General features: G+C 48.8%; 1 protein-coding gene across 1 annotated transcript in view; it reads right to left on the reverse strand.

Annotated features, from left to right (window-relative positions):
- Positions 1 to 10,613: 10,613 nt before the first annotated feature.
- Positions 10,614 to 20,563, reverse strand: part of ZMYND8 (zinc finger MYND-type containing 8) — a 123,218-nt gene continuing 113,268 nt past the window's right edge. Inside the window, exons 19-22 of the mRNA XM_082670746.1 lie at positions 19,333 to 19,490; positions 18,126 to 18,192; positions 14,056 to 14,139; positions 10,614 to 12,177 (exon numbers count right to left, since the gene is read on the reverse strand). Of these exons, the coding sequence (XP_082526872.1) occupies positions 12,038 to 12,177; positions 14,056 to 14,139; positions 18,126 to 18,192; positions 19,333 to 19,490 (449 nt within the window). The 3' untranslated portion in view covers positions 10,614 to 12,037. The remainder of the gene's footprint in view (positions 12,178 to 14,055; positions 14,140 to 18,125; positions 18,193 to 19,332; positions 19,491 to 20,563) is intronic.

The raw sequence follows: 20,563 nt of genomic DNA on the forward strand, positions 1-20,563 counted from the left end.
GGATGGATGGAAGATAGATGCATGCATGCATGGATGGATGGATGGACAGCTAAGATTCAGTGGTCCCAGGCTGCTTTCCTTCACTGTTTCCCCAGCAGTATCTTGCAGCTCTCTAGAACATTCTTAGAAGTAGAGTAACTGGACTATGGCGGCACTCCCAAAGAAAAATTCTTAGCCTCCCAGAAGTCTGAACATTGACTCCAGAACTTCCTGGCCAGCTCAGCAGGACAGAGAACCAAAGAAGTCTTCAGGTCAACCTCTGGGGCTGAAGGCATTTGCCTGTCAAGGGATTTAGAAGTCAGAGAGCTACCATTGGGATTTTTTCCAATTGCAAAGGACACAAATACAGGGCTTCCCTGGTGGCGCAGTGGTTGAGAGGCCGCCTGCCGATGCAGGGGACACGGGTTCGTGCCCCGGTCTGGGAGGATCCCACATGCCGCGGAGCGGCTGGGCCCGTGAGCCATGGCCGCTGAGCCTGCGCATCCGGAGCCTGTGCTCCGCAACGGGAGAGGCCACAACAGTGAGAGGCCCGCGTACCACGAAAAAAAAAAAGGACACAAATACAATCAAAGGAGCTTAAAAAACAGAAGTCTTTGGCTTACTTGACTGAAAGGTTCAGGAATGTGTGATCTCAGACCCCATCACCACCACCACCCCAAATGCAGAATTCAAGATGTCTTTAAATTTTTTTTAATTTGGTCTCTTTCTCTCTATCCCTGGATTCTGTTTCCTCTAATTTGGCTTCATTTGTAGGCAATAATCCATATGCTTGGAACAGAAGCTGTGGCAGGAATGATTCAACAAAGATTCCATTGATAAAGTATTGCTTAATTCTTAAAAGGATAACTTTAGGAAAGATAGGTTAAATTTATTATGTGAGTTTAAAATGTCCTTATGGTTTAAATATTTTGAGTTGGTTCCTCCTTAGTTACTTACAGCCAAAAGCATCTCAACTTTATATAGCACACAGTAAATAATGTTATTAGTAAGTAGTAGTATTATATCACATGGGCTCATATTTCTACTCAGGAAATCAATCACTCATGTTACCAACTAGACCAGGCATTTTTTTCCATCAGATATTCATTGAGCATCTACAAGGCACCAGCAGTGTCCCAGGCACAACAGACACAAATTTGAATAAGACATTGTCCTTGCAAAAAAAATTTGATAAATTTGACCACCTTAAAGAAACATTATTAAAAAACATAAGTAGAGACAAAAGCCAAATTGAAATTCAAATCACATACAAGAGCAAGAGTTAATCCCTGTAATATATAAAGAGCTCTTAGAAATAAATAGGCCAACAACCAAATAAAAAATTGTCAAAGGCCATGAACAGGCATTTTATGTATTTTTCAAAATATAACTGATTCCTAAACTTATAAAAAGATGCTCAACCTTACTCATAATAAGAGAAATGCAAATACATCGATACCATTTTTTTCATCAGATTGACAAAAATTTGAAAGTTTTATGACTCACAGTACTGGTGGAGCTGTGCGGCTTCATGCATTGCTTGTGGAAGCTGAACTTGGTACAAATCCTAAGGAGGGAAAGTTGGCAACGTTTATCCAATTTGTAAGTTTGACCCAGCAATTCCACTTCTGAGAATCTATCTACAGATATATTTACGTAAGTATGAAAATTCTGCACAGAGTTATTTTCTACAACACTGTTTCTAACAGCAAAGAATGAAAACAACCCAAATATCCATCAGTAGTGGACTGATTAAATGGAAATATACATGATGGAATATTATGCAGCCATAAAAAAGAACAAGACCAGTCCCTATGGATCAATTTGTAAAGATCTAAATGTATCACTAAGTTAAGAACAATTGTAGAACCGTGTGTGTTGCATGCCACCTTTTGTGTGAAAAGGGAGAAAAAATAAGAAATATTTGCAAGAAACTTTGGAAGGATATATGGGACAACAAAACAGTGACCCTCAGGGGGCTATCAGACACATGGATGACAAGTAGGAGAGTGCCTTATTCATATATTGAACTTTGCGAATGGATTACCGTAAGAACATCTTGAAGGTCAGGTGTCAGTTCTGGAGACTTCTCTGTCAATAGCCCATTTCCCTTGGGGGCCTGTTTCTAGGCAGTTTCCCCCAAACGACAACACTCACCCTTTCACTCTGTGCCTCATGGTGCTGGTGCAAAGGCTGAGGAAGACTGTTCCGGAAATCAGGCGGCCTCGTTCTCGCTCCATCCCAGGAAGCCTCACCCCCACTGAGCCACCATTGCCAAAAGCAGGGTCTCAGTGATCCAAGTCAGGGACTCTATCCTGTTTTGGGGCAGCTGTGCTACATTCATTCCTCTACTCTGCCGGATGAAGCCCACTTACCAGGCGCTCTTCTCGGCTTCTGGAAGCAGAGGTGAAAACACACAGAAGCATCCCAACTCTCACGAACCCGAGGTCACAGGCTTGCTCTCCTGCCTGAGCCACAACCCAAGTTCCCTTCCAAGAGCCGCCCAGAGGTCGAGAGAGATGGGGCCATGGGACCCTCAGTGGGGAGGGGAAGGTGGGCCTTGGAGGCCTAAGTCAGCCAACTTCAAAGGGGATCCTGAGAACATCCTTTGGAACGAGATCACAGTATCCATCCGGTGAAACATTCAGGGTCCACAACTGGCCCCTGGGCTCCTCCAGGGGTAAACACAGAGGGTCTTCTTCTTGAGTGAGATTTTGGCTTTCACAATACACAGCGAGGCAGTGTTCTGTCAACGGTGAGGGCTGCTTTCCTCCCCAGACACTGGCTGAGTCCAGAAGGAGACACTGGGGTGTTGCGGTGCAATCGGAACAGCACGGGGGCACAATGGACAGTCTGGTCACCTCTGAGGAGGGGACACCTGAGCTCAGACCTGGATGATGAGAAAAGCCAGGGAAAGCATTCCAGGGAGAATTTCCAGGCAAGCAAAACTTCCGAGCTGGGCGGAAAGAAAGGCTGGAGTGGCTGGAGGACAAAGGCCAGGTCAATGCCAGGCCAGATCTGGTTGGACCCCTTTGGCTGTGGACTTTTGATTTCATTGGAGTTTGGATTTTATTCCAAATCCAGTGAGAAGACACCAGAGAGTTTCAAGCAGGAGGAGGGCATAATCTGGCTTATATTTTTAAAAATCACCCTGGCTGCTGCGTGGGGGAATGATTTGGAGGGGGGAGGATAGAGGCAAGGCATATCCGATCAGGGGCTTCCCTGGAGGACCAGTGGTTACGAGTCCGCGCTTCCACTGCAGGCGGCACGGGTTCAACCCCTGGTCAGGGAACTAAGGTCCCTCATGACGCATGGTGTGGCCAAAAACACAAAACTGGTCATGGGATTTCTCGTGAACTTGAAGGTATTTTCTCATTTTATAACCTACACACATTTTACTGCAGCAAGCTCAAGTGTGCATCGTGATGTGTTCTTACACATGATTACACTTGGGTAACCACCCCCCAGATCAGGATGGACGACATCTCCAGGTGCCCAAAAGGGCCCCCATGGTCCTTCCCAGCCTCTACCAGCCTTCCACCACTCTGAATTCTGTCACCCAGATCTACAAGTTCCTATAAACGGGCCCATACAGAATGCAGCCTGGTTTCTTCACTCACAATGATTTTGAGATGCTTCTAGGATGTTGCCTGGATTGACAGTTCATTCTGGGTAAAGGACAATTTGAGTTGAGAGCGCCCGTCCATTCTCTCCCCAGCGCTGTCAGCCCCCGTGATGATGCCAGCTCAGCGCCTGAGAAGCTATGCTTACCAATGACCACCAGAGGGCAGTGTGACCACTCCGCTGGCCCAAGCTGCCCGCAGGTGCCACCTGAAGTCATGCCTGGAAACAACACTGCAAGGATTCCGGAAGCATCTCCTTCGGACTGAGCCCTTGCTTCAGGGATTGCTTCTCTGAAATTGCAGCGCCATCGACGATGTGTTCAGGCCCAAGAGTTAAGGATTAATTGACCGGCTGCAGCCACCATGGAGCTCCCAGTAGAGAGCAGCATGGTGGCCTCAAGAGCCATCAGCAACCACGGGGCCAGGAAGCACTTCTTCCCACACTCAGCCCAACTTTAAAAGTCAGCTGCTCTAATGGTTCACAGTACCACTGTCATAATAGTTTAAATTGTTGGACAAAATGTTGGGATTTCTTTTTATATCCAGAAGTTCATTCGAGGATGGGAGATAAGCCAGCTCCAGCCAAATACTAATTTTAAAATTCAACCATAAGTATTTGGCCAAAAATGAGTATTTGGTGAACTCTGGTTGCAGGGGAGGGGGTGTCTCTTTGCCCTTCTTGCCGCCTCCCCACTCCACGGCATCAGGACCGCAGAAGCCCAGCCCTCCCCTCTCTCGGCCCTTGGATCCTACTGACCACCTGGTGTGGCTGAATGGGGAGCTGCACACACAAGCCCGGCTTCTAACATTTATTAAATGCCTACTGTGTCCCAGGCACCGGGCTAAGCCCTTGACCTGCATTAGCTCCTTTCATCCTTACAGCCATGCCAGGTGCTGTCTGGAGAGGAGGGAGAGCAGGTGGTTAAGACATGGACCTGGGGTCAAATCCCAGCTCTTCCTTTTACTGTTTGTAGGAACTTCACCTCTCTGAACCTCAGCTTTCTCAGCTGTAAATTGGGGGTGACAAGAGAACCCACCTCACAGATTTGTTGCCAGCACTGAATGCATTCAGACACGAACAACACTTTTTGTTTGAAAGCCACTTTTTTGGTCACTCCACAATAAGAAATGCATATTATATTGAGACCCAGTCTAACATAGATACATGTGTGTGCATATAAATACAGGTGTATGTATATTATGTGTGTATAACTAAAATGTTTCACAAAGCAACGCTGACCCATAATACTATGATACGTCCTCTTATTTTCCATTCTGTGCTATTTTTGTTTTAAATGATGTGTGTCACAATCCACTCAATCGATTCCATGACCCACTGTTTAGAAAAAGGCCCGGCAAACCATGTTGTTTGCAGAAGTCCCATTTTACAGAAGGGGGAAACTGAGGCCCAGAGTGTTGTGGCTTGCCTATGACCTCACAGCCAGAAGGCTGGCAGAGTTCAGACTCCAACCCAGGATCTCTGACTCCTAAATTAAGGCTCTTCAGTACGAGATGCAAATTGGCGGCTCGCACGCCAGATCCACCGCACAGGTAAGTTTGATTATCAATATGTTCTCAAAATTTGATCAAACTGTATAGAACTTGGGAGATGTAACTCAAAATCTAAATTTTCAACGTCTCTCTTAAAAAAAAAAAAAAAAAGAGCAATCTGGCAACATGGGGCCTGCATGTACACGTGATCAGCAAGAGCCTCACCCGCAGGTGCCCCTTTGAGCTGCTCTCCAGGCTCGCCCATCTGCCACAGTCTCCACCACGCCCTGTTGTGTCCCTGACACCAAGGCCAAGCGTCAGTTGTCATTTATCATCACACATGCCAGCTGCTTTTTTCATAGTGGAGAAATATTTTTCTATCAAAGAAGGAAAAACAAAAACTAAACCAAGGAACCAACATGTTTCAAGGGGAAAAAAATAGATACACAAATGTCTTCTCACATATTTAAATACAAAGAAAACATGTCTATGTCAACTTTATTCCCAACCTGTTGCACTGATTTCTATTCCCTGACTTGTCCGGGAAGCAGAGTTTGTAACCCCCATCTTAACCACTACCCTTTATCTACCTCTGTCTGTTTGGTCCACAGTTGTATTCCCAGCACCTGACACTGCTTAGCCAAGAAAAGATGCCTAATTAAGAATGAATGAAAGAGTGAATAAGTGGCTTTTATACAAAAGCTTCTCCAATATTAACAAATATACAGGGACTTCCCTGGCAACCCAGTGATTATGACTCCGCACTTCCACGGCAGGGGAGATTCCTGCATGCTGTGCTGCACAGCCAAAAAAAACCAAATACATGGTAATGGTTAGGAGCAGGCATTTTTTGGTCATCAGACAGCTCAAGTCCCACTGCCGCCACTAACTAGCTGTGTGACTCCAGGCAGCTTCCTCAGTCTCTCTGGGCCTGATATCCTCAGCTGCAAAATGCACGTTATTAGGGTGCCATGTACATAAACGAACAGGAGTGTGAAAGGTGCTGAATAAATGAAGTTTCCTTCTCCTCCTTCAGTTCATCAAGGTGAACCGAGGTCAGTACTTGATTGTGTTAACAAGTTGTCTGGTACCCAAGTGACCTGGCCTTGGATTATCTGCTGGGCCAAGGAGGCAACGGTTTCCCATTAACATCACGCCCTGAAAAGAGAGCCCTGGGTAGGGAAAGCCCTGGGCCAGATGGCAAAGCCAAAGGTTTGATCCCCAGGCACATCTCTGGGTGAAAACTCGCTTTTTCAACATCCAACCATTCCTCCCGCTGCTTACCTTCCTGAACTGAAGAGGCTGGAAAGCTGAAAAGTCAATTTCCGAGACTGCCTTGCAGCCAGGGGTCTGCGCGTTTCAGGGCCTACCAATCAGCTGTGTCCACAACACACCTGGACTTATGCTGAGTTAAGAGAGTTGAAAGGGCTGGGCATGGGGCACCAGGCTGCAGGTTTAAACCAAGGCAAAGCGGCCGTGGGTCTGGCCCCAGAAGCTGACTCAGCAGTGATGCCTCCTGTTCCTGGGGCAGCAGTGGCTCCCCTGGAGCCCAGTCCTGCAGTGTGGCTTCTTCAGCCCTCCCTGTGATGCTGTAAATACTCATAACGTGTCAGTCACACGCCATCAGGATCCGGCCCACGTCCTTGGGGTAGTTTATTCCGAGAGTAAGACCTTACGCGTTATCTGTGGGAGGAGGTACAGAAGTGAGGTCTGAAAAGGGACTTCTGGAGCCACGAACTGGGCCATCTGAGAGGCCGCGGGGTCTGTCTAGCCGCCAAAGTGAGGCTGCAGAGGGGTACTAGTAGAGAAATCGATGGGGAACCATTACCTCTGCAGCCAAACGTCCAGTGACAGGCGAGGTGCTGATGCCCAGGAGTCAGGAGGAAGAGCTGGACGCAGCCGAAGGACACGCCGAAGCCTGCTGGCACACCTGCAGCTATCTGTCACCACATCAAACCGCAGCGACCTTGCAAGAGTAGAAGGCGTTGCTTCCTTTCCGCCTTCAAACTCTCACCCGAGTTGCTCTTTCAGTCAATTCCAACTTGGAACCCTTCAAAGATAGGGATTCTGGGAAACGTAGTCCCAGCCTAGCCAAGTTGACACAGCTGAGTACGGACCAGTTGGCTTACTAAACCCTTCTGCTTTAACTAGCTGGTTGAATTCTGCTCTCGAAAACTGACCTGATAAAGAGACTTCGGACAGTTCCTCAGTGGGTGCTCGTCAACACTTTTGTCAACTCAAGGCCTTTTGTTCGGACAGTTTCCCACCTTAAGAATCTGGACCAGAAGCAGCCTGAAACTCACTTTCCCAGCTTCCCTTGCAGTTAGACTGTAAGCATGTGACCTAGGCTCAACCAATCAGATACACCCAAATTGTACCCAGGCTCAACCAATCAAATACATCCAGATGGTACTTAGACTCAATCAGATACACCCACGTGAAACCTAAGCTTAGCCAATTCAGATACACCTACAGGTGAAAGCAATGAATGTGGATTCTGATGCATGGAATTCAATCTAGCAGGAGGCGGAAGGAACATAACCAGTGTCACTAGTGAGAGTTTCAGTGTCTGGGCCCAGTGACAGTGACATGAAGGTCCTGCAATGTAATTTATATATTGTTCATGGCTGTCTCTCCAGCTCTCCCTTCCAAAGATGTGCAAGTCACTTAACATCCTTTAATAAATTCCTTTCCTGCTCAAACTACCTAGAGTGCACTCTGTTGTTTGCAACCAAAAACCTGACTCACCTCTAAATTCACTTAACCATCAAGTCTCAGTTTCCCAACCTAGACAAAGAGCAAAACAATACCCACCCCATGGGCAGTGGAGTCAGGGAGAGGCGTTTTGTAAACTTACCACAGTGCCACAGACACTGGGGCAGCGTCTTCTGAGGGACCACTGCACTGAGTTGTAAGTCAGGCAGACTGATTTGAATCCTGGCTCTGGCACTGACTGACCTGTTGTGTGACCTTGGGCAGGTCAATTTCCTCATCTGGAAAATGGGACTATGATTAGTGCCTGCCTCCCGGAGTTATGAAGACCAAAAGATTCCAGCACAGAGCAATCCCCCAGCACACAGCTCAGCATGTGGGACATACCCACACCGGTGATGCTGGAAGGAATATGAGTGACCTTTGTCTTGCTGGATTAAAGAAAATGAGCAATAATATAGGTGGTGTTCCTGATGTACCCTGATGTGAAGGGGGCCTGTGAATGCTGAAGTTTAGAAAACATTTATATGTTCGAAACAGAAGCCTGACTACACTTAAATCGTACATTTAAAAATGGTTAAAAGGGCAAATTTTGTTACATATATTTTGCCACAATTTTTAATAAAAATTAATAATGTAATATACCAAAAATCATTGAATTATATACTTTAAATAGACAGATTTATGGTATATGAATTCTCTCTCTAAAGCTGTTAAAAAAAAAACAACCACCCTGGCTTCCCATCTCCTTCGGATCATAATTCAAGCCCCGACTTCTCTTCCCTCTCTGATCTCATCAGCCCCACCTTCACGCGGAATCCCTCATTCTGGCCTCACTCGTCTTCCTCCTCTTCCTGGAAGATGCCAGCCCCACCTCAAGCCTTTTATATTTGCTTTTCCTTCTACCTGGAATGTTCTTCCAACCAGGTTAGAGGCTCTGAGCTCTGGCTGCCCATAGGAGTCACCTGAGGAGCTTTACAAAGCCCCACCTCAGAGAGTCAGATGTCATTACTTGGGGAAGGAGGGTGGTGTCTGCTTTGCTGTTTTAAATCTGCCCAGGTGGGGACTTCCCTGGTGGTCCAGTGGTTAAGAATCCACCTCCCCATGCAGGGGATGTGAGTTCGTATCCCTGGTCAAGGAACTAAGATCCCACATGCCGCGGGGCAACTAAGCCCGCACACCACAGCTACTGAGCCCGCAAGCTCTGAAGCCCGTGCGCTACAACGAGAGAAGCCCGCGCACCGCAAAGAGGAGCCCGCCTGCCGCAACTAAGACCCGACGCGGCCAAATAAATAAATATTTCAAAAATAAATAAATAAATCTTCCCAGGCACTGCTAACATTCAGCCAGTGTTACTAAAGCGCTGCCCTAGACATCATGCTCAGTCCCCACCACGTTTACATTTCAGCTCAAAGGGCAGCTCCTTCGAGAAGCCATCCTCAATCAATACCATCTACCTCCCCTCCGTACCCTGCCTATTTATCTTCAGTGAGTCTATTCTACCTAGGATTCCATCATATGCATATCTGACTGCTTCCCAGTGAGAATGTCGGATGGATGAGGCCAGAGGCTGTGTCCCCAGTGCTTGGCTCACACAGATGCTCAGGACAGAGCTGTTGCCGCAATGAACCTCCACCAGTCCCCCTTGGTCCGACTCTGGCTCTGGGGACTGCAGTTCTGGAAGGAGACCACCAGGCGGCGATAGTGCCCAACTGCGTTAAAAGTAGCCCCTAGACCCACCAGGCTGGCTGTGCCAGCCCCAGCCTGCCCTGTGCCTGGCCATCGCTGACAGGAAGAAGCAAGGACCACGGCAGAGAGCATGGTGTCCTCCTTCTCCTCATTCCTAGACTCAGAGCCACGGGGCCCTGAAAACACTCCACCCAGACTCAAGTCAGAGGGAGAAGGCCCCGCTGCCCTGTCTGGAACCTCCAAGCCCTTCCCCTCTTACCTGGCCACGCACCAGAGCCCCGGATGCAGCTGCCTGGGTGGACTCCCACGGGTCCCCTCACGTAGCTCATGACACCCCCGAGGGACCTGCAGGTCTGTCTGCCATGGCCAGTGTCTGCAGACATGCTGAATGTCCATTGACGGGGGGCTGTGACACATGCTGTCTCCTTCCACACGACAGGTTCCCACACCCACAAAGAGGAACAAAGAAGTTGTTGTAAGGTCCTCTCTAAACCAGTCCCACTTTGTTCCTTTCACAGCACCAGTCAGGGATGGCCTGCGGGCCAAATCCAGTCCCTGCCCTGCTTTTGTCCAGCCTTGAGGAGGGCTGAGAAGTGTTTACATGTTTAAATGGTTGGAAAAAGAAAATCTAATTTTGTGACACATGAAGATGAAATGACCAGGGTGTGCCTGGGCAGAGACAAGGCCCCACGCTGCCCACGGAACTCCTAGGAGCTCAGGCCCCCATCCTGGCCACGGAAAGGCAATTCACTCCCCTGCCACTGTTTTTCCAAGACTGACCCAGGATTTCCCTTCTGTTCTACATCTCTGTCAGTAAATTCCCAGGAACTGGACTTCCCAGGAAAGCACCACGAGGGGCCCTTATTTATAATGTGCCCGCCACCCATGGAGCTGTTGTCCCCAACCTCTCATGGCCCCGTCCCCTGTATTTGATCGGGCAAACGTGACACGGCCATCCTGACCAAATGGAAAACTGCATCGAGGACGACCAAGCCATTTTTCCAAAACAGTTTAATTAAAAAAAGGTGAAGAATCTGAAAAAATTGGGGGGTGGGGGAACCCAAAAGAGCATACCGTGTGAGTCCACTGGCTCAGTCACAAAGAAACACCATCATCAAAAAAGATATTTAAGTTTAATACAAATTTTATACAAAGAAAATGTGAAAAAATACTTCCATATGCTAAAAGCAATTATGCTTCACAAATAAGGCCAGCTAGGCTATTTTTTTTTTTGACAACTGCAATTCACAAATGTTCTTTCTCTCCTGTTTTCTTCTAATACTCTCTTTTTATTTCTTCTCTAATATGGGTAACTAGCTGGAAACTGTACAGTTCGCATCCTCTTATCAACAATGAAGAGAAAGGAAACGAGACTAAAATGTACAACAGAAGGTACTGGAATGATATCGTACAATTAATTTTTCTCATATACATACATCACCTTTTTGCTTTGTTCAATGCTTCTTGTTTTACACAACATACAAAATGGTACTACAGCATACGTAGTGTAACAGACAGCACGGCGGTGTCCTGCGTCTTCTCACACTGCCTTTGTTTCATGCTGACATAAAAACATAAATAATACATACATGCTTCATCCCAGACTGAAATGTCCTCCGCGTGCGTCTCGCCTTTGACTTCTCACTTCCGCAAAGCACGGCCCGTCTCCTACCAGGTGGGTGTGAGTGTCTTTAAAGGAACCACAAAGCAAAGAAAAGATCTGTTTCAGAGCTTCTGACTTGAACGCTCTCTAAGTTCTTCCCTTCTGCAACTGAGCTGACCAGGGCTTGTTTCTAGTTGATATTCTGTAAACAAGGACATTGGTTTTTTTTTCCCTTTTATAGGAGTAGAGTCATCATGGAAATCACATAAAATAAACGAGCTCCTCCACATGTCCTTCTGGTCCAGAGAGCTTGTCTTTTAAAACATGATAACACAGCATTTGAAAAGGGCCAATGGTTGGATGTGACGTGCCCACGACAGCACCGAATCTGTGCCGGAAACTCCTGATCCCAATGTGCTGTGTACAGACATAAGAATGGAAACGGCTCACTTTCCCCTGGGCATCCCAGGATGAGGACCTGTGGGCCACGGTGATCCCCACGCCCTCTCCATACCACTGTGACAGGTGGGCTGGCTGACCATCCCTTCTCCAACATTCAAACATTCCTTTTGTTGTTGGGTGTGTTTCTTTTTTTTAAATGGTTTTTCCCTCTCTCTTTTCTTTTTATAAGTTAAAGTCAATACAAATATAAAAAGGGGAAGGTACTCTAGGCTCAATGACATCCACAAATTGTACATTATTTACATCTAAAGCACAGGTTTCATGTGGGTGGAACACTCCTCTGTCAAGGCTAATGCTGGACGTGACGTAGTGTGGGCTGCCCTCCGTGCCAGGTGCAAAGACCAAGTCTGAATGGTTGGAATCCTCCAGTCTGAGGGTGGCGATTCTCCTGCCTCACATTTCTTTGCTGTTTCCAGTTTTCCTGGTGTCTGGGTTTTTTTTCCTCCATGGGATGGGTGACTTGCGCCCCAACGTGTCCCTAGTCCCAGAAGGTGTCCAGCCGAGACTCTTTCGGGATGAGGCTCTTCGAACTGGTGCTGGCGTTGTGCTCAGAGCGTGCCGATCCCCGTTTCTCATCGCTGCCGCTCCAGCAACTGGACTTACTGCTCCGGGAATGGTCTGGGTTGGGGGGAAGTCAACCGGAAGGCAGGTTTTTAGCATTCCTGCCCACTTCCAGTGAATCAGAACCATCCCTGTGTGTGATCTGCACCTGCTTCCTGGTACCACCTTCCCCGCCCGACTCCACACAACACACACGGTCAAAATCCTGCCACCATTTACCACCCTGGATTTGCGGGTCTGTGGCGTACACGGGCAGAACTTGTTTTTTTAGGATTTAACAAGAGCTGATTGGAAAAACAGGAGGGAATCATGCTCGAGAGAATCAAGGTGAGTGGGGACAGGTACTAAGTTATCGAGGAAGGTACTTCTTGTGTGGCACCTAGGACCAGGCACCCCTCCTACACGACCACACACCAAGCACCCCATGCCCTTGTGTCCTACCTTGGCCACTAAAAAAGGCACTGAAATTTGGCATTCGATCTACTTACTTCTGTTAATGGAGTTTCTTTCATCAGTGTATAGGCAACTTGAAAAACAGACTTAGAACCAAACCACCCGAAGCAGAGGAGTGAGGACCAGAATGGTTAAGCCCAGCTGGGCTTAATGGTGAAGACCCACTGGCTCCCAGTAAGGACAAGCTTAAGGGTCACTGAAGGATGCAAGAACCAGAGTAAGACCTACGGGAGCTTCAAGGACACGTGCGCCACAAGGAGCTGCATCGTGGCTGAGTAAGATACGAGGACACTGAAGGAAGAGCCAAGTGAGGTGTCCGTCCCACTGTGACGGCCCCAGCCTGCAGGCTCAGCGGGACGGCTGACTCTAAGAGACCCACCAGCACATCACTAAGACCCCATCATATCTTAGATCATTTACCCAGTTCAGACAGACTGGGACAAAACTTTTTTAACTTCTTGAGGTGGGGTGAGAATATTTGATTGAGAGAAGTCGGCTGTCAAGCTCAGAGACAGAATTGGAGTGAGGGAACAAGGGACCGTATCATCGCCTAGGGGGTGACCTTTCTGGTGATACGGCAGGCATGTACGTGGTCCTGAGGTCTGTTTCTGCAAGATAAGTAGTGAAGAGAATGATCAAAGGAGCTCCCAAGTAACATATTCATCCAGGAGAGAACTCTTCTTAGTCGCTTGCATCGGTGACCAGAAGGGGGCAGTATTGTATTGTGGTGGGCAGAGGCGGGTGGGGGCAGAGGGGCGCCAGGGTGGAGCTGTCTTACGGAACCTGAATCCACCGCTTCTTAAGCGTTCTTCCCTACTCGTGATGCCTACACCGTAGTTCTCTGGAAGGTCAGTGATACAGCTGGTTATCACCACAAGGAGAAAATCCTACAACAATGCAATCAAGTCACACCGAGTCTCCCCAGCTCTGCTGAAGGCGGAGACCAGCTGGGCCACTTAGAAGAAACGGGAGCAGGGCTGAGCTCAGCACAGAAGCTGCATCCCAGAGCGAGGCTGGTCACCTGAGTAACTGCAGAGCCTGACTCCTCCCACGGACCGGACATGGGGCCGTGGCTGATTCGACCCATCACTGCAGAGGACAATGGGTATTAGTCTAGGACCCTTTCTGGAAAGAGCGAGGATGAGGCCCCTTCAAGAAGCCAGACCGGGGACTTCCCTGACAGTCCAGTGGTTAGGACTCCACGCTTTCATTGCCAAGGGTGTGGGTTCGATCCCTGGTCGGGGAGCTAAGATCCCACAAGCTGAGCGGCGTGGCCCCAAAAAAACCTCTTTTCCTACTGGGGTTTCCGATGGCCACCAGAGGCAAAGCTAAGAAGAAACAAGGCAAAGCAAGACCCATCACTCAGGAGAACGGGAGAAGACACGCCCACAAAGAAAAACACACACAGACACACACAAAACGAGCCTTCCGCGCGCCAGGAAACGTTCCCCAGCAGCTTCCGTGAGGCGGGGTCATACTTACACTTCTGGGCTGGGTAGCTGGGGTGCGGCTGGTGGTCTGTGCTGGTTGGGACAGAGGCGGGTTGCTTGTCACACCTGTTGCTAACTGAAGAGATAGCACAGGCAGCCTCAGAGTCTGGTAGAGGGCTCAGATCCGCACAACCCCAAGGCCTCGCTACTCTGCTCAGCAACAGGCTACACTGGTCTTAGCGCTGGGTGGCTGCTTTGTTGATGTCCCCATTTTCCAACTTAACGCATTCACAGGAGACTAAGGCTTTTAAAAATGCATATTAAACCATGAACAGGATCACGGGACACAGCACGGCATTACAGGTGGGAAATACGGCGTACAAGGACATAAAAGCAACTACGTAAAGCCATAAATTCGCAGAATTTTGAAGGCAAAATTCTAGGAACCACTAGCTCTGCCAAGAGCTTAATGCAGCCAGGGCGAGGGGAGGCACCAGCACCACAATTTAGGTGGAAACCTCCACCCAAGGAATCCAGATTCTTCGGGGCAAGTAATCACTCATCTACTGCCAAGGCTGATGGCAGAACAGGGAAGAGAGGGCGCCGGAGGTGCATGTGGTGAGAAGGATTGAGGAAGAGGCTACAGATGAGTTATCAGTGGGCCACTCCCCAGCCATGACGGAAGGACACCAACAAATAATATCTGAGATGGAAAGAGTCTAAAATGTGTGATAGGGAAAGTGTCTCAATAAAATAACTGTCCTAGTGAAGAATTTGGGGGAAATCATTGAAGGTATGATAAAGGAAACATTAAAAAGAAAAAAAAAACAGAAACTCCAGGGAAAAAGCAAGGCTATATACAAAGGTGGAAATGTAATTGCAGTGCACATCCGCAACAAATGGCACGACCAGAACGATGGGAACACAGATTATCCTATGTCAATATTTTAGGCGCAGCCAACAGCCGAAAGCGAGAAGACCCAACTGCAGTTACAGGAGAGACGCACATGTCCTCCACCTTGGTGACGGGAGAGTCAAAGTGGGAAGATGGCAAGTCTGGATATGACAGGGGTAGGAGGGGTGAGGGAGATGGTGGGCACCAAGAGAGGGGGCAAGAGATACCGTCCCCAGCTGACAGAACAAGAATTAAGGAGCAAGTGCTTTACTTGACCAAGGTAACCCACAGGTACATCAAACAGTGACATAAGTAGTTTGGGAGGAGGGCGAGTAGAGAGGTGATAAAAGACCCCAATTCTCATCTTTTAAAGCCAGAAGTCAACAAGCAACGTCTAGATAAAGTCCAGCAATAGAAGTATGGGGAAACACGTTATTTACAAATAAGGAGGTTAAGTGCCAGATGTACCCAAAGACAGCCATGGAGACTGAGAGCAGGAACTGTTTTTCCCAGTACAGTTTTAGTTTCTCTAACTATAGTCATCCCTCGGTGTCAGGGATAGCACAGGGGATTGGTTCCAGGACCCACCACAGATACTAAATCCCGTGGACACTTAAGTCTCACGGTCGGCCCTCCATCTCCAAATCCACGGATTCAACGAACCACAGATCCTGCAGAACCGTGCTGACTATGGGAAAAGATCCATGTATACGTGGACCCGTGCAGTTGAAACCCCTTCAAGGGTCAACTGGATATGCGTGCATTGCTTTACAATCTTAAAATGAAGAGACAAGAGAACAGGAAAGGCCCACGCCCACCTCGAGGAAGCTCCTACCCCCTACTAGACCTTCCTCCCTCCCGACTAGACCCTCATCTTAACCAGCCTAGTTCCAGAAGTCTATAAAGAGCTCAGAAACCTCAGTGTTTGTAAACCTTTGTAAAGCCCACGTTCCTCCACAAGATTCCATCTACGCTGTCAGCAAGCAGTGAGCGCTAGCAGAAACCATTAGACGTAAGAGGAATCAGAAAACCAGCCAGTCTGTCTGCTCTGCCGCCAACCATCACCCAGGGTGCTTTGGTGAGTAAACAGGGGAAAGTGAGAAGTCTGGAGCTCGCTGTCCTGACCTGGCCTCCAGTGACCTCCCGCTCGGTTCCCTTCGGCCCACACTCCAAACACGGCAGCACTGCCTGAAAATGTTTTTTCCTCCAGCTGCTGACAATGTGGGACCTTTCCCTCCCTCCCTGCTTTCCCCCATCTCATCATTAGCCTCCTCGGGACGATATTCTCCCCACTCCCCAACCCCGGCGCCAAGTCACCAGCGTCTTCCAGGCTCCTGGCTCCCTCCCTCCAACTCCCCTTTCTACCCCCTCGGACACCAGGGTGCTTCAGGTCAAGAAGGATGGGGAGGCCAGCCAACAACGGCCCGTGGGCCAAATCCAGGCCAGTGCCTGTTTTTCCAAGTACAGGTTCACGGGAGCGCAGGCCCGCCCACCTCTCTGTGTGTCATCTGTGGTTACTTTCATCCGACAACGGCAGTCGAGCAGTTCTGACAGAAACTGTGTGGCCCTCGAAGCTTAAAATATTTACTCTCTAGGGCTTCCCTGGTGGCGCAGTGGTTGAGAGTCTGCCTGCCGATGCAGGGGACACGGGTTCGTGCCCCGGTCCGGGAAGATCCCACATGCCGCGGAGCGGCTGGGCCCGTGAGCCATGGCCACTGAGCCTGCGTGTCCGGAGCCTGCGCTCCGCAACGGGAGAGGACACGGGAGTGAGAGGCCCGCGTACCACAAAAAAAAAAAAAAAAAATTTACTCTCTGGTCCTTTACAGAAAGTCTGCCAACCCCTGGGCGAGGTAACATCTCATCCACCTCGGAACTGAGGTACGATGCATCTCCCAACCACCTTCCTGCACGCAAGCTTCCCTGTCCCAACAGATTCCATACTCCCAGGGCATCACTCATCTTCCCAAGGCCCGTTAATCTTCCCACATGGATCGCACCACTTTGCTGCTCCAAAACCTCAACAGCACCCCCTGTCTGCAGCAGTATTTCCACCTTGAGCCCTTCTCACTCCCCCTTTGCAATTGTGACACGTCCACTCAGTTCGTGCTGTTATTTTAAACTCATTTTCAACTTAAGTCAAACAGAAACTCTTATATCATCACCAAAAAGCAGGAAAGCAATAATACCTGCCATACATAGATCAACATAATGAAAACCAAACTGTAGTAGAAAGTTCTAGGTGGGCGCCACACTGCTGAAGTTAAAAAGACAGATATCAAAAAAAAAAAAGAAGAAGAAATCAAAGGGATGAAGAAGATACCTCAGCACCAAACTGAACTTGTTCTCAGAGATGTAACCAGAGGACTGAAGGAGGAGTGAGAAGTGAGTTTTTTCAACAGGTGGTTCAATCGTATTTAATGCCAAGTTCGTGAAGTCAGCTCGTGTCATTCCCCCTGGTGCACCCCGAACCTGAACTCCACTTTCCAGCCCTTCAGGAAACTTTCTCCAGCCACCCTACCAAAGGACATCCCTTCTTCCTCTATGCACTAAAAGAAAATGTTTGGTTTTCAGTTGAAGAGAAGGACCCGGCAGAGAGAAAGATCCTAGAGCTGAAGGACCTTGAATTAAGCAGAACTGTCCTCACTGAAGACACCTTCTTTGAACCCTTCTGGAATGCCCTCAAACTGGTTTAGGAGGGTGCAGGGGAAAGACCCTTTGGGCTAGAAAAGAGGACAGCCCAAACTGCACAGAAGGGGAAAACCAAAAGTCAGTGTCAGAAGATCCCCCAGAACAGCCTACCAGGTTATCCCTCAAGTAGAAAGAGTTTTACAGAAAGATCATCTACCTAAAAATTTTCTTTTTTCCTCCGAATGCTCAAGTACCCTCATCCACTAAATGCGGGCATTGGGCCCTCAGGGATAGTTTCACGGTTTCATTTCCTGTGGTCATTTCTCTGAGGGCAGAAGAACTGCCCAACCCAAATGCATCTTCTACGCCACCCCAGGTCAGCAACAGAACCCTAGGTCTTTGATGTGGGACCCCAAGAAATCAAACAAGTACAGGTAAATCCTGATCCGCTGACCCGCCCAGGGCACCCCCAAGGACCCCCAAGGACCCACAGTTTGAAAATCACAGCCCTATACCCTTCAGCTTCTCCCTGGGGACATGGCTCCCCTCTGCCCGTGTGGACCGTGAGAGCACCATTCGCCCACCAGGGGGCAACATACCAGAGCCTTGGTTGGAGCCTAAGAGAATGGAGGAGGGCGTCTCCCTGGAGCCAGAAAGGTCGAGGGTCTAGAAATACAAAAAGAGAGACATGGAGGCAAGGCACTGGGGCCAATGCAGCCCCCCCAGGGAAGCCCGGGGATCCATGGGGGCACTCACCACGGCCCCTACAGCACCCTCGTGCCCTCTGCCTGGCGTGCTCAGGCGGGAGAGGCCAGGTCAGCCGGGGGGCCCTGCACCTGGGCCCTTTTCTGCTCTACCTCCCCAAAACACAGCACTGGGGGCTCCTCACTCAACTCTAGAGCTGTGGCTTCAAGAACACTGGTCCTCAGCTCCCCTCTCTGACCTAACGCCCACCCCAGATTTCTGCCACATCCCGAAAGGAAGCACAGCCGTCCCTCCGCACCCAAAGCGGGATGGTTCCAGGAGTCCCCGAGGGTACCAACATCTGGGGATGTTCCAGCTCCTTACACACAAAAAAGGCCTCGTATGGTGAATACAGCGGGCCCCCTGTATCCAAGGATTTCGAATACATGGATTCAACCAAACATGGATGGAATTTCGGTTGGTTGCGAGAAACCCACGGATACGGAGGGCTGACTGCATATTACATCAAATTATATCAGTTCACTTTTCTTTCACCTTAACCTCTTACTAGGCAATAATATCAATGAAATCAAAGGGTTTTAACTGCTGGGGTGACTTGCTTTTTTCCTAATAGACAGGAAATAAATACCTAATGACTACAAATGTAAAACAATGATCCAGGCGCCACCTAAAATAATGCTTGCGTGCAATTACATATACCACACACTGGGCAAGTAGGAGGTGGAACCTGTGTGTCCACGAGAGCAGCCACCAGCCTCCTGTGACTAACCTGTATTGAAATTAATTATAATTCAATAAAATTCAAATTCCAGGTCCTCAGTCACACTAGCCACAGTTCAACCGCTCAACAGCTACACGCGGCTAGTGGCTCCCATACTGGGCAGAGCAGATACAGAACATTCCCATCATCTCAGAAGGTTTTGTGGACAACGCCGCCCTACACACGCACCTTGTGAAAAGGAGCCCTGCTAAGACTGTCACCCCCATCTGCAGCCTGAAGACAGACAAACCTCCCTACAGCACAGGACTCGCCGGGCTGGCGGGCATGGGGGTGGGTCTGAGACTCTGCGTGGCCCAAAGGCATGTGGGAAGGAGACTCACCGAGCCACTGTCCTTGCTTTTCTCGGCTGGCGCCTCCTTCTCTTTCGAGCTGCTGGTTTCCGGGGGGGCTGCCTGCGTGTTGGAGGAGGTCCCCTGGGATGACTTGTTTAGTGTTTCTGTGTTCACCTCGGCGTCTGCTTCCTGCTGAGGCGCGGTCGCTGAGGGCAGAAAGGGACAGAAGCCAAGTATAAGCCCAGCGTGATGGCTCCCGGGCCCACGGGGAAGCCCGTCCTGAGCAAACCAACACCTGTGAGAGACGCAGCTGCCACCCAGGCCCACTCAGGGCACAAGCACAGGCCCAGGGTGGCTGGACCAAAGCTTTCCAGACGTGGGAATTCCAGACTGTGCGTGAAAATATGTTCATTTCTAAGAGTCTGTGATTCAAGTTTTATTAAATCATTCTGGAGAGAAAGAATGTTCGTGAACAAACACCCTGTAAACTGCTGTTCCAATTACTCATTTCATCATTTCTAATTTTAGACCAGTTTTCACCCCATGTTTTACCCTATAACAGCAGAGCTGAGCGCTTCTGACAGACCACCCAGGCCACAAATCCTGAAATATTTACTCTCTGGACCTTCATTAAAAAAAGCTTACCAACCCCTGCTCCAGAGCTTCTCAAATTTGGGTCATTCGTGTATCACCTTTGAAAAACTTGTCAATCTGTAGATATACTCCCTATCATATTATTTATGTTACTTGTATTTAACTTATTTATTTTATTTATTTTTGGGTGTGTTGGGTCTTCGCTGCTGCACGCAGGCTTTTCTCTAGTTGCAGCGAGTGGGGGCTACTCCTAGTTGCAGTGCGCGGGCTTCTCGTTGCAGTGGCCTCTCTCATTGTTAAGCACAGGCTCCAGGCGCGTGGGTCCCAGCAGCTGTGGCTCGTGGGCTCTAGAGCGCAGGCTCAGTAGTTGTGGCGCACGGGCTTAGTTGCTCTGAGGCATGTGGGATCTTCCCGGACCAGGGCTCAAACCCGTGTCCCCTGCATTGGCAGGCGGATTCTTAACCACTGTGCCACCAGGGAAGCCCTGTTATCTGTATTTAAATAAATTATTTGAAATGGAGACTTTTATTTCTAAGCATAGAAATCTAACATTAACCATAAATAAATGCTAACTGTAAAATAATCACTAATAAATACTATTAATAAATTCTAACTAGACCGTGTTTCCTGCTGGAGTCTCCTAGCCTGCGATCTGCTTGCTCTGTATTAGAAAGAGATTTCAGGG

This window comes from Grampus griseus (assembly GCF_964374135.1).
Source record: "Grampus griseus genome assembly, chromosome: 14".
Classification (NCBI taxonomy): Eukaryota; Metazoa; Chordata; class Mammalia; order Artiodactyla; family Delphinidae; genus Grampus; species Grampus griseus.